The sequence below is a fragment of the Peromyscus leucopus genome, unplaced genomic scaffold, assembly GCF_004664715.2.
Source record: "Peromyscus leucopus breed LL Stock unplaced genomic scaffold, UCI_PerLeu_2.1 scaffold_244, whole genome shotgun sequence".
In the NCBI taxonomy this organism is placed as follows: domain Eukaryota; kingdom Metazoa; phylum Chordata; class Mammalia; order Rodentia; family Cricetidae; genus Peromyscus; species Peromyscus leucopus.
Genome location: NW_023505117.1, coordinates 20,614 through 33,872, shown reverse-complemented (window position 1 = coordinate 33,872; position 13,259 = coordinate 20,614). Strand labels below are relative to the sequence as shown.

At 36.0% G+C, this 13,259-nt stretch overlaps 1 protein-coding gene across 1 annotated transcript; it reads right to left on the bottom strand.

Annotated features, from left to right (window-relative positions):
- Nucleotides 1-189: 189 nt before the first annotated feature.
- Nucleotides 190-12,953, bottom strand: LOC114693870 (integrator complex subunit 6; the record flags this gene model as incomplete). Its single annotated transcript, XM_028870427.2, is given in 13 exon segments — nt 190-943; nt 946-959; nt 2,944-3,037; nt 4,097-4,351; nt 4,354-4,458; nt 7,909-7,967; nt 7,969-8,053; nt 8,056-8,100; nt 8,103-8,136; nt 9,595-9,737; nt 10,405-10,531; nt 12,739-12,755; nt 12,758-12,953. Coding segments are annotated over 13 exon segments (1,251 nt in total), but the record flags the coding sequence as incomplete, so codon positions are not given.
- Between the last annotated feature and the right edge of the window lie 306 nt (nt 12,954-13,259).

The following is a 13,259-nucleotide window of genomic DNA, read 5'->3' as shown; positions in this document are numbered from 1 at the left end:
GCTAGGAAACTTGTAATATACCCCCCAGTAATCTACTTTAAAATTGTTTTTTAAAACGTGTCTGTCTGTCAACCACAGGCATAACCATTCCCATTATCTAAGTAAGAGTGGAGTATGCTGGCATGGCCAACAAAAACTAAGAACATATATTAATAAAGACAATGCAGGTTATGTAACATATAATTACAATAGTTTAACAAATATTAAGTTGTGTATTTTTCAATGCTAAAAGCAAGGCCTTTAAAATTCCATTGTCTTAGAATGTTCTTAAGTAGTTACTTTAAATGTGATTATTTCCTAAACCACACAAGAGTAAAATAGAGCATTTATTGATGGAATAACAAAAGTGCTTTTCTTAAATATTCTTCAAAATACATTTGTACAACTTACAATAATATATCCAAAATAACTGTATATACAAAACATTACCTAGTTCTTAATGTATGTGCTTTTTTCCCCAAAAATTACAAAGTAACTTCTTTTTAATTTTTTTTCTTTTTTTTCTTTTTTCTTTTTTTTGGCAAAGTTCAACCTTAACAGAGCTGACAATTTTAAAGGTTGGTTTAAGAAAATATAACCTGAGGGAAACTGACACGCAAGAGCCAATGACAAGCGGAGGATTTGGAGAACAGTTTTAGTTTGTTAAATTAAAAAAAAAAAAAAAAATTAGTGATACTTTTCACATTACAAAAATAAACCAAAATGAAAAGGTCACTGTAAAATGATGGAAAGGATCTGTAGACTGTTTTTAGTATTTCAAATAGCCAACAATGCATGTCAAAGAATGAATGCAAGATTACAACAGTCTTGTATTTACTTTGTATTTGGAGAAGACTGTGAAATAAGTGGCCACATTCTATTTTCTTTTAATTGCTATTAATATGGTTGATTTGATTGGCTCTTCGATGAATTTCATCCAAGAAGTTCTCCAGTTGTTCTATTGCATTCGTTTTTTAAACCTGTGGGAGAAAAGTAAAAACATTCTCAATTACATCTTAATGGACAGCATACATAAACTATTAAGTTTCAAAAAGAAAAACTGGTTTGGGAAAGATTATTTATTTTAAAGTAGAACGAAAATGAAAACCAACACATAAGATCTGCTGGGAAATGCCTAAACATGAGTTAAACAAGGATAACACCAAGACACATGCTAAAGTGGACAGGGGAAGAAGCTTATGAGGTCTCAACCCTACACAAAGAACTAATAGGCAACTAAAGAATGCTGTAAGTGGGAGAAACAGTCTTCTCCAGGAAGAGCATACCAATTGGTTATGCAATAACAAATGGTCAGCCCTTAAAATAGACATACAAAGTAACACTACACAGACCAAGCAGGTTTTATATATATGATTGTGTCACACACACACACACACACACACACACACACAACACACACACATACAAGCAGCTATATGTATGTAACATCAGTTAATAATAGAAGAGGATCTGGATTTGAAAGAAAGCAAGGGTGTTATATGAGAGGTTTTGGAGAGAGAAAAGGGAAGAGGGAAATGTCATAATACTATAATCTCAAAAAACAAATAAAGAAAGTTTGTTTTTTTTTTTTTAAATCTGTTGGGGACTAAGCAGACAGCCAACCCTGAACCCTGATGACTTGAGTGTTAATCGACTCCTAAAAGTTGTCCTCTAACCTCCACATGTGTACCAAACATACAAAATAAACTGGTACAAACTTGATGAAAGACCTGTAAATTACTCTGCATACCAGAACAGAATCAAAGAGTTTTTTCCTTAAAAGAACGAATCTAGTCCTAGGAACAATGGGAGAGTGGTCATCCTTCCTACCACCACCAAAAAGGAAGATAAAAGGAGAAAATACTAATGTACACAAGGATTCCAAACATTATAGTAAAGTTGGATCCCAGAGCAGTTACTGTAGTACCATCTAGTCCTTTTGAAAAGTGAGTATTGAAAGAATGGAAACAAGGAATGCAAGTGCCTACAAAAGGAAATGGAAAATGGGGAGCAGCATGTGAAAATCACAGGCTCTACTACATTTGAGGACTAGCACATCAAGTGGAGTAAGGTATCTACAACACAGGATATAGAACACAACATGTTCTTCAGTACCAAATATAAGTAGGCTAAAATTATATATACAAAATCATTACTATCACTCATGTTTTTTAGAGTATCTCAAAATATTGGATGTTCTGTTCCTACTTCTTTCTTACTAGTAAAATGATACAAACAGGCACCAAGTTCTACGACAAAAGTGGCTGAAAAACAGATCCAAGCAACACAACAAGATCCAAGATGCATCAGTATAGGGCACACGCCTAGAATCCAGCACTGGGAAAACTAAGGCAGAACGAATCTAAGTTTGAGGCCAGCCTGGGCTATGCAGCAAAACGCTGGGTCAAAAATCATCTACACTAAAAATTCAAGCCATGCTTTAAACTGAACAAAAGACAGAATAGTTTTCGTTAAAAGCTGAATAATTTAAAATATTTCAACTTATATGAAAATGTATAGCTTTATATTTTGATCATTCAAGTAACCCACGCCCAAGCCACTCGAAAAAAAAAACCCTAACTAAAGCAGTTATTCTCAACCTTCCTAACATTACAATATTACCTTTCAAGGTTATTTCTAATCACTTAAAATAATTAATAGAGAAAGGGAGGAAAATTAAAAGATTTACAACAAACATCAAAAAGCAACAGAGAAGAAAAAACAAGAATTTTAAAAGAAATGCAGTAATTTACAAGGGAAAAGGCCCATAATTCCTCAAGGGTTTGTGTGTGTATTTCAATGAACAACTTTCAATTACCTAAAAGGGGGCTGGGGGCGGGACCCACACATTTAAACGAATCAAATTCATGCATAAACTCAAGGGCATAACAACTGCCATTCAAATATCATGTATGCAGCCTGAAAACTATTCATTAGTATTTAGTAACAAACAAGCTTCTTTACCTGGATGCTTCCTTAATGACATTCTGTAAAAATATTAGCCTTGTTTGTAAACTGCCTTGCACATGCTTCAGTAAAGTGAAGATTCTTTCATATTCTTAAAACAAGAGAAGGAAAAACAATTAACTGGTTTTATTTGTATTCTCACAATGTTTCTCCTGCAGCTTCTTTGCATTGAGATATACTCAGACAAAAATATTGCACGTAAAAATGTTACCACCGTTAATATAGATACAGGTGCCTTATTTGTTAATATGTGCATGAAAGTATGTATCATCAAAAATTAAACAACTTGCCAAGCCCCCCCCTTTTTTTGGCCAAAACTTCCCAGTATGACAGCAAGCCAGCTTAGAGATGAATGAATTAAAGAGCTCTGCAGTCATTTGGAGAAACAGGCAAACAACCTTTACAGAAATTCTAAACTCTAACACAATGGAAGGAGAAAACCCCAAAAGGTTAAAGGCACTGCTTCAGTTTCCAGATCTAACTCTGTCCAAGATTCCACAAGTTCCTGAATGCCCTTCCGCTGCATGTCATTATACCATCACAGTAGTGATGGCCTGGTTATATCCTGAATGGATGACATCACTACTCACAGTTCTTGTACCCAGAGTTCTCTCACACTCATGTGACAGTCTTAATGACTTTGGTTTGGGGCTAAAGCACATCTAGGTAGCTATCATAATTCATACATGGTGGCGGGCAGTAGAGAGGTTTTCAAAGGACTTGCAGAAGGGGCATGTTGAGAACTGAACTTTGGGCTATACAAGTGCCCTACTTGTTAAATATAAATACACTGTCAGCCCAGCACTCAGTCATTTAGTAGTCTGTCCAGGTTCGCTGTTCTACTAAAATTTCAACTCCTAGTTGGAATAACAGTCAAGATTCTGGGTCCCTGTTATGGCAGCTACCTGACTACATCTTTTAGTAGATCTTACAGCCCTCTTTAGATAAATTCCTGCTGTCTGCTACACTGGAGTACCATGAGCACCAAGATTATTCAGTGTTTTCCAGCTCAGTAAGAACTTAAATCTTAGAGAGTTCAGAGAGTACTTCAAAGACTGATCTAGAATCAGATGTATGCTTTAGTGAATTTGACTGTTTTTGCTTATTTGAACACATAAAGAAATCAAGTTTTCTCTCTCATTCTACATACTTCTTCCTGGCTTTCGGATCTCTTTCATTATTTGTGCTTTTAGTTCCGTGTTGACCTCCTCATGGCTTCTGCAATGCACCGATTTCTTTCCTTTGCTGAGGGAAGATGCTGGTATATTCTCTTCAGCACTTTGTTCTTTATTTCTTGGCTCGTCATGATTTTCTAAAAATCCACCAGCAGTGAGGTCATTATTTCCTAAATGTTCATGACCAAGGGCCTCTGTATGATTGGTTGATGGTTCCAGAAGACTGCTGGAGATGTTAAAAATTCAGTATCCATAGCATTTGGTGTCATGTCTGATGAAAGCTGGTCTGCAACGTGATTTTCAACCACATCATCTACTGTTGAATCATTAGTGGCTTCTGAAATGAAATCAAAGAAATGAAGCCAAAAGTGAGACCCAGGATTAAAGTACAGAATAAAAATGCTCAAGTAACATAATTACTACTAATAACTCATTTCTTAGACTAAGACATACCAACAATATAATATGGTTCTTAGGCTTTGCCAAAGATACAATATGTCAATATGAAGCATTCGTAACACTTACAGAAACCTGCAATTCTGCCCTTAGAAAGAAATTTAAAACAAAGCTTATTTTAGCTTTCAGTTTTCTACCTTATTTTAGCAATTTTTATTAAACAAGTTTTCAGTACTTCAGAGAAAAATATATCACTAAAATTGTCACTGTCAGCTTTAGAGTTCTACCTACCTCATTTTAAGCCTACTTTTGTCTTATAAACCTGCTGTTCTTTAGAGAGCAAAGTACACAATGATGTTTACCACTCAGCATTCTGCAGGGAACACCAAGTAGGGCACACACACATCATGCATGTTTACGAGCCATCCTTTCAGGCCCCAGCCATGCAACACTTTGGTGCCCACTTCAGCTCATTAGATCAGTAGACCCAAAAGCTTGCCAATAAATACAAGACTCTTAGAGTTGTCTCCTAAAGTGTGGATTGTTTGGTCTCCAGAACAGCAGCTGAACCCATCTCAGCCTTTTGGCTAAGGTTGAGGCTAAAAAATCACAATAATTTCTGCTTTAATGAAAACGTAGCTCTCCTATTTAAAAATAAAAACAGTAACACTGTTCTCCTTTTCAAACCTGGAGTAGAAATTGCTTTTTCATTAAGTGTAAAAGTGGGACATACAGCCACTGACCCCTTCACCTCCTAAAATGCAATTTCAAAATTTCTATTTAAGTCTTAAAAAGACAACAACAACAACAAAACCCCAAAACCTTGCACTTTGAGCAATACTATCACTTAGCTAATCCCTTCACCATCTGCATATGGAGCTCAGTGCATATGCTCTGGTACCTCACTCACTATACATTCTCAAGCCCCTCCTGACTTTCTAGGAGGTTCTTACAACTCAAAGTTGCAGTAGCCCCAGCAGAGCCTCTCAAATGCTTCCTTTGTGCCCAGCCTTGATGTGCAAGATAACGAGTAGTTAAACAAGGATCCTAGATAAACCTCATTCATGGTCCACTGGATAAGTTAGGCAACACCTAATATCTGTGCAGAGCGTCATCTACAAAAACCTGACCTCAAAAACCTTTCAATCCCATTTCCACCTCTCCATCTAACACAAACTCGGAGATGGAGGTGCATCCCTATCTACAATATAGCTGGACGTTTACTCCAGCAACTCCTCTATACTTTCGTCTAATAATCATAACTTCTTTATGAGGCTTATCCCCATGGTAGGTCACTTTGTACCAATGTCCCAATGATCTAGCTCTAACGCCCTGCCTGCACTATGGTATATCTGTCAAGTAAAACACCAGACTTAATGGCTAGTTTACTCTGTCTGTTAGCTGCAGACCTTTCATTGGAGTGATGCAACTCCTGGAGAAATGGGTCTGCAGGGATGGCCCCAATGACCACCTAGGTCTAGATCTTCAGCACTGCTTAGCATCTTCTTCCTCTCCTACAGGTATGATTCAGCTTCCTTCATTCTCTTCTAATCTCACCTCTATCTCAGTAGTGTACCTAGTTTCTACTTACGAAGAAAAGCAAAGCCCTGAAATCTCTTCTATACCCGTTCCTAATTAATTTCTACCCAAACCCATTTTGCTCAACAAAAGCAACATTCTTTCATCAGCACTCTGGGCCATCTCCTCTTGCCTTCTTGGTGAAGATTATGCCTCTCTCATCTTTATTTTGACCTTTCTCTATAATGTGTCCATCATGCCAGAATTTAAACACTCTCAAGCAAAACCACCATTTTCCTCTGTATCAGCTTTTCAGGACCACTCACCAGCCTCTCTGCCCTTTAGAGCTAAACTCAAAACTAGTTTTTCATACTGACTGTCTCTATTTTTCTCTTCGTCTACAAAGTACTACTGATAAAACAGACAAGAGACCAAAAGAGGTTTCTAATTTTCTTGGTCTGTTTTTAAGCATTTGAAATTGCCAACACACTATTAAAGCACACTTACACTCATTGCTTTTCTCAACTTGCCTATTGTTTTTCAAGACACACACTGTCAGGTTATAATCATCTGTATTTAATAACTAGCCCTTGTGGATGCACAATAGTTACATTATAACAACAACTATCCTGTCAGCATCTACATCCTTCAGTTGTTTTTATAGATTTTGTTTTTGAAAAAAATTTGAACTTATTTGATTCTGGGTCCAAATGAGGCCCTTGAATTGTAATTGGTTTGTTTCCTGCTACCTCGGACTCTATAAACCTTCTGTACCTCTCTCTTTTCACCTTAACAACAAAAACAAGAGATTTTTTTTTGTCCTCTAAAATTCCCTATGACCTTAATTTTCTGACTCTACCCACTTTTGTTATTTAACATGCTTTTCTGTCTTTTATTTCCTGTGGAATTATTAGATCTAGAGGCTTGATCATTCTGATATTCAATAAAGGATAGGGGAGAAGGGTTAAGAGCATTTATAAGGGAATATTGCAGAACCCCAACAAATGGTATATAATATTTCAGTTTCTCTCATTTAAGATGTTATTTAAGCCAGTGGGGTCACTCTGTATAATTAATAAAAACATTGATTTATTAAGCTTTCTATATTCCCACATATACATTCTCCCTGTTGATATCCCATGTTATATTCAAATATAATTATTAAATCTAATTAACCAGGTTACCACCTCTTTCATATCTTTCAATGGTTTCTCACTATCCTTTTAATAAGGCCACCCATGATCTGGACTGAATATCTTTGCATTCTCTTCTTACTAAATATGCCCAATACCAGTGTTATAATGGGATTCTTTTGGGTCTCCTTAATACCTTTCTCTTTATGTATTTTTATGCATACTCTCTTTAGACTCCTTAGCTAAAGCTTCAATTTACACCCATCGCAAACATAATGTTCTCAGGAAATTAATTTTTGTGTCAAATGCTCTAACATTTGTCACACTTGGAATTGATTGAATATGACTTTTTTACCTACTGTGAGGACAGAGATCACTACTGCCTTACCCACATCTGTAGCACAGTATAACATGCATTTAATAGTTGTTGGGTTTTTACTAAACTGAAAAGCGCATTTTTCGCTGGTAGTGACAATACTCCTTCTAAAAATCATTTGTGAAGTACTTGAGATTTACTGATGTCATTTTAGAGCATGACACATAATAATACAATAAAGTATGAATATATAAAGTATGAATACATGTTATAAGACACCCAAACGCTACTACATACCAATTCACAATAAATAATACTCACTGGACTCTGCTGAACAATCTTTTTCTGTTTTCTATTATAAAAAAAATCTCTTCCCTTAGGAACCCCAAATAGCAAGTAGTATTTGAAAGCCCCAAAGTGCTACCTTTATGCAGAGGAAGGGGTTTAATAAGACCTGGCTGTGCTTGAGTCATGGTGCAGGCGTCCTTTCCCTCCGATGTGGCTGTTCACAGCAGGGCTCTGCCGCCGGCCTCTCAAGAGTGGAGAGGCACACCGGCGCCTCTTCGGGATCCTTGCATGCTTGGCTCTCCAGGCCGTTTGTGTTTATTTTGAGGTCAGCCACAAATTCATCTGCTTCATCTATCATCATACCCTATTAATAGATATAAATGCTTAGACTTATACACAATTTTTAAAATGCAATGGCCACCACCTATTTGAACTGATGGATAACTACACATTTACAGCATATAATGTGATGACTTGATTTACACAGTGTAGAAAGGGTTAATCAAGGGCTGGCAAGGGAGAATAGCAGGTAAAGGGTTCTTTGCTTTCACAATCCTGGGGACCCAAGTTCAGAGCCCAGAACCCTTAGAAAAGTGGAAGAACCAGAGAATGACTCCACAAAAATTTGTCCTCTGACTTCCACACGTGTGCCATGACATGAGCATGCACATACACACACACTATATTTTAAAGACTTAATTGTGGGATCAAAAGCTAAGAGCACTTATTGCTGCTTTTAACTAGATTTGTTTCCACACCCATGTGACAGCCTATAAACACCTACAGATCCAATTCCAGGTGACCCAGCATCCTCTTCTATTCTCCAAAACTCCAGCACACATGTTGAATAACTCACAGGCTCACACATAGATGAAAGTAAAAAATAAAATCTTAAGCTTGGCAGTAGTGGCATGCGCCTTTAATCCAGCACTTGGGAGGCAGAGGCAGGCTGATCTCTGTGAGTTCAAGGCCAGCCTGGTCTACAAAGCAACTTCCAGGACAGCTAGGACTGTTTATCAGAAACCCTTTCTCAAAAAATCAAAAAGAAAAAACTTAAACAATATCAAGGTAATTAACACAGCCATTATCTTACCAACTCAAGTATGATGGGGTAAGGGAGTTAAAAATGTTCTTTTAGCAATTTTGAAATATATAACACATCATTATTACTATTAATTGGGATTACAATGTTGTCAACAGATCACTATAACTTAGTCCTCAAGCTGAGACTTAGTACCCCTTAATTATTATCTCCCCCTTCTTCCAGCAGCCTCTGGTATCTATCTACTCTTTCTACTCTATATCAAAAAAGAAAATATCCTTTTCTTGAATGTCCATGCCATTTAAGTGGAGGTGCATGCATTCATGTCAGCATGGATATGGGCATGCCATACTAGACATATGAAAGTCAGGGGTTTCAAACTCAGGTATCAGTTTTCACCTTCCACCTTGTTTAAGACATGGTCTCTTGTTAGTCACTGTGTGTGTAGGTTAGCTGGCCCACTAGCTTCTGGGAGTCACCTGTCTCTAACTCCCAACTTTCCAAAAGTGCGGGAATTACAAATGAGTTCTATGGTGTATGGCTTTTATATGGGTTCTGGGGATCTAAACTCAGTTCTTCAGGCTTGCATGGCAAGTCCTTAGCCCACGGAGTCCTCTACCCAGTCCCTCTATACAGCTTTTTAAGTGGTACAAATAATCTCAATTCGTTAATAATTTAGTCAATTGACACCTTAATAAGATACTCTACCCAGAAAATAACTTTAGCTAAACTGGCAACAGCTACCACAACAAGTTATATCATAGAACATTTCAGAGTTACCTTTTTATCCAGTTTGAAGGGATTGCCAAATGTATGCAACCTTCGAGGCTGATCAGGATCAAGCTCTCTCAGTGGAGAAGGTACTTGCTTGAGGTATTCCTGGTAATTCCCCATTTGTGCTATAGGTACACTGTGTACTTGATCTTTTCAGAGAGAAGATATCAACAATAAAAGTTACTCTCACTAATAATTACACTCATCTCGTGTTACAACGTACTGGAAGTTAGTATGGAGAAATTAAAATGTAATAGTCTTTAATTCTCCAAAAAAATTTAAACTACTAATTTTATCTTCTAGGCAAAATATAGTAGCATTTGTTTAAAAAAAAAAAAAGCAGAGTGAAATTATCGCATGAATATAAACCTGCATTGAGAACACTTAAGTCACAACAAAGGTTAATGATGTGATTTGCAGTAGATGACATAGATACATCAAAGAAGTAGCAGAATATGCCATGAAATGGCCACCCAGAGTCAAACTGTCAAAGACACTAAAATAGTGCAAGAAAATGACTACATGGATCCATGTTTCTGAAGGCTAAAAATGAAAGAAACTGTAGTGACAGAAAGAAGGAAGATAGAAAATAAGGGATGAATCACCCTTTTTTTAAAAAAAATATTTTTTTAAATTTGTAATTATGTATGTATATATACATATATGTGTGTGTGTGTGAACAATTCTCTCCTTTTACGTCACTTGTTTGAATTAACAATGAGACTATTAGCCTATAAAATTCGTGTTACCATTCCCTTAGAATTATAAAGAAAAGTTTTATTTTACAAACAGAAATATTTAAAATCATACTCTAACCTTCATCCTGGCCTTTAAGAAATTTTCGAGTGCTCTTTAAAAGATTAGATCTCATTCTTGTTAAATGATCCAGAAGATTCCGTCTTGGTATATCATAAGCATTTCTAAAGGTCTGAGGCTTCAAATCCTATATAAACACATTCAAGGATAAAATATTTCTAAACAGAACTTAAAAGGGTGTACAATCTCTTAGCCTGCAGCATAGGACCAGAAGTAAAATATAAAATATGTAAGTTAACTTGGTAGCTTTAAAAGGAAAAAAGAAAACAGACACACGATGCCATCTTAAACACACTGTTTTAGGGCCAAATGATAGAAATTTTATGGTAAGCTCAACAAACTAATTTCAAACTCACCTTTAACTTTACGGGCTTTTTAGTATGTTCTGGGTAAAAGAAGCAAATCACTTAACAAAACTCCTTATTTAAACACTGGAAGGGTTTCTAAAAACCATTTTGACATCTCAACATGTGACCTGATAAGTAAGTGTGTGAGTTTATAGTTGGGTGATATTATCACAACCTAGCTTTAGAGCGCTTTCATGGTCTGGAAAGTTCTCTAGCCCTGTTTATTATCAATTCCTATTTCTATCCCCTATGGGTAGCTTTCTGCCTACCAATATTCATTCCATCTTATGTTCGGAATCTTCCAACACCTAACTTTTCATATCTGGCTTCTTTTACTTCACTATTCTTTTTATTCCACAACACTATTTCATTTTGTTTTGTCTTTTAAAAAACAACATGGATGTTTTTTGGCTACAATAAATAACGTGGCTATGAAAATTCGGCACACATATTGTATGTAGATAAGTATTTTCATTTGTCTTGACACAAGTAAGAATTGCTAACTGTAACAAGTATTTATATTACTCTTAAGAAACCACAAGTTATGGTCCTTCAGCCACTTATTTGTTTATATTTAATTAGTTTATCTTTATGTGTGTGACTGTTTTGCCCGCATGGTGTACCATGTATGAGCAGTGCCTCAAGATTCCCTGGTACTACAGTTATAGATGTGAGCTATGACGTGGGTGCTGAGAATCAAACTCAGGTCCTCTGGAATGGCAGCAATTGCTCTTAAATGCTTAGCTATCTTTTCAGCCTTCCTTCACATTATGAGCGTTCCAATTCTTCTGTGTCTGAATCAACACTAGACACTGCAGTAACTATGAATATCACATTATGCTTTAATTTGCATTCCTCTGATGGCTAACAAGGCTATTTACCTTTCTATGTGCTGTTCGTGTTTCTTCAATTGTGTTATTTTGGTTATTTTTACTGGGAATATTCAATTTTTGTTAGCCAGTTGGATGTCAGTTATTTTGATACCAGTCTTTTATCAGATGTTAGGTTTCTTTCTAACCTGTACCTTGCCTATTTTGGTTCTTTCTTTAAAGTATATAGTACTGAGGGTGGAAATAGGGACTCTCAGATGCTAAGCTATCACTCAACCATTCAACTACACCTTGTTACAATACAACAGTTCACTGAAGAGCAAGATATTTAATTTTTTAAAAAGTTCATTTTACCAATATTTGGGTTTGCAATTTTGTTTTTTATGTTTTATTATAAAAATCTTCATTAGCTAAAAACATCATGGAGACTTTTTTTCTTCTGTAAGCATAAGGTTTAATTCTTCTATTTATGACCATGATTACTTCAAATAATGTGAGGCAATGGTCTAGTTAATTTTGTATAGGAATATCCATTGTTGTAGCACTGTACAAAGCTTTTTTTCCAGTTTGATTATCATAGCACCTCTGTTAAATGACTGTGTGAGAACCCGCTTCTAGTCTATTCCATTCGACCTCTCCAGTGTATTTAACCACATCCAATCATCTCGATATAATCACTATAGTTTTTCAGATCTAAATCACGTATTCAGTCCTCTAACTTTATTCCTATTCCAAAATTGGCTCAGCTATTCCAGACCCTTTATATTTCCATATAAATGCTAGAATCAGCTTGGCTATTGTCTACAAAAAAAGCTGCTGAAATGTAAACAGTTTTAATAATGAGTATAAAGCATTTTAAGGTCTTCAGTGTAAGTGAATTCTAACACAAGCTTTATAATATTTAGCAATCTTTAAGCCTTTGTTTTCATCTATAATACAAATAAGCTTACTACTCAATCAACTCATTCATTCATACCATATACAATTTCTGTTTGAATTCCAAAACTCAATGGTTCAGTGATAATACAATGAGGATCATTCTGCAGCCATATAAAAGGACCTCTTGAAGCTTGGACACATTGAATTTTAGTAATGTCAACTGTGACTTGCTCTATAAAGAAAGAACACAACTAAAGCAATGTTAAGCAGACTGTTACCTTATTTAGTAAGGCAACTGGAAGCCAGTGTACTCCTTCATATTAAGATCTAGCAGCCTGTGGGGAACATCCTCTGAAATTCCCTGCAGCATTTGTTGAAAACCTTTCCGATGTGCCATTGACAAACCATGTGACCGGCTTCGGACTTTAATTCCAGTTTCCTGCACTACTTTTTTGCCCACAGATCCGATGACTCTATCAGATTCAATTTTGGCCTAAAATAAGAAAAACAAGAATTGCATCAATACAATCTAAGTTTATAAATCAGATACTAGTGAATATGCCCTTCCATAAATTTATTGCATTTAAAAAATTAAAAATCTCAAGTAAACATAGTTTACATTGAGTACTAGGTAACCAAACATCCCTTAAATAACAATAACTTATCAGTTAAAATAATTACAATTCAACCAGGTAGAAGAGGTACAGGCCTTTAATCCTAGCACTCAGGAGGCAGAGGCAGGTAGATCTCTGAATTTGAGGACAGTCCATTTTACAGAGTGAGCTCCAGGTCAGCCAGA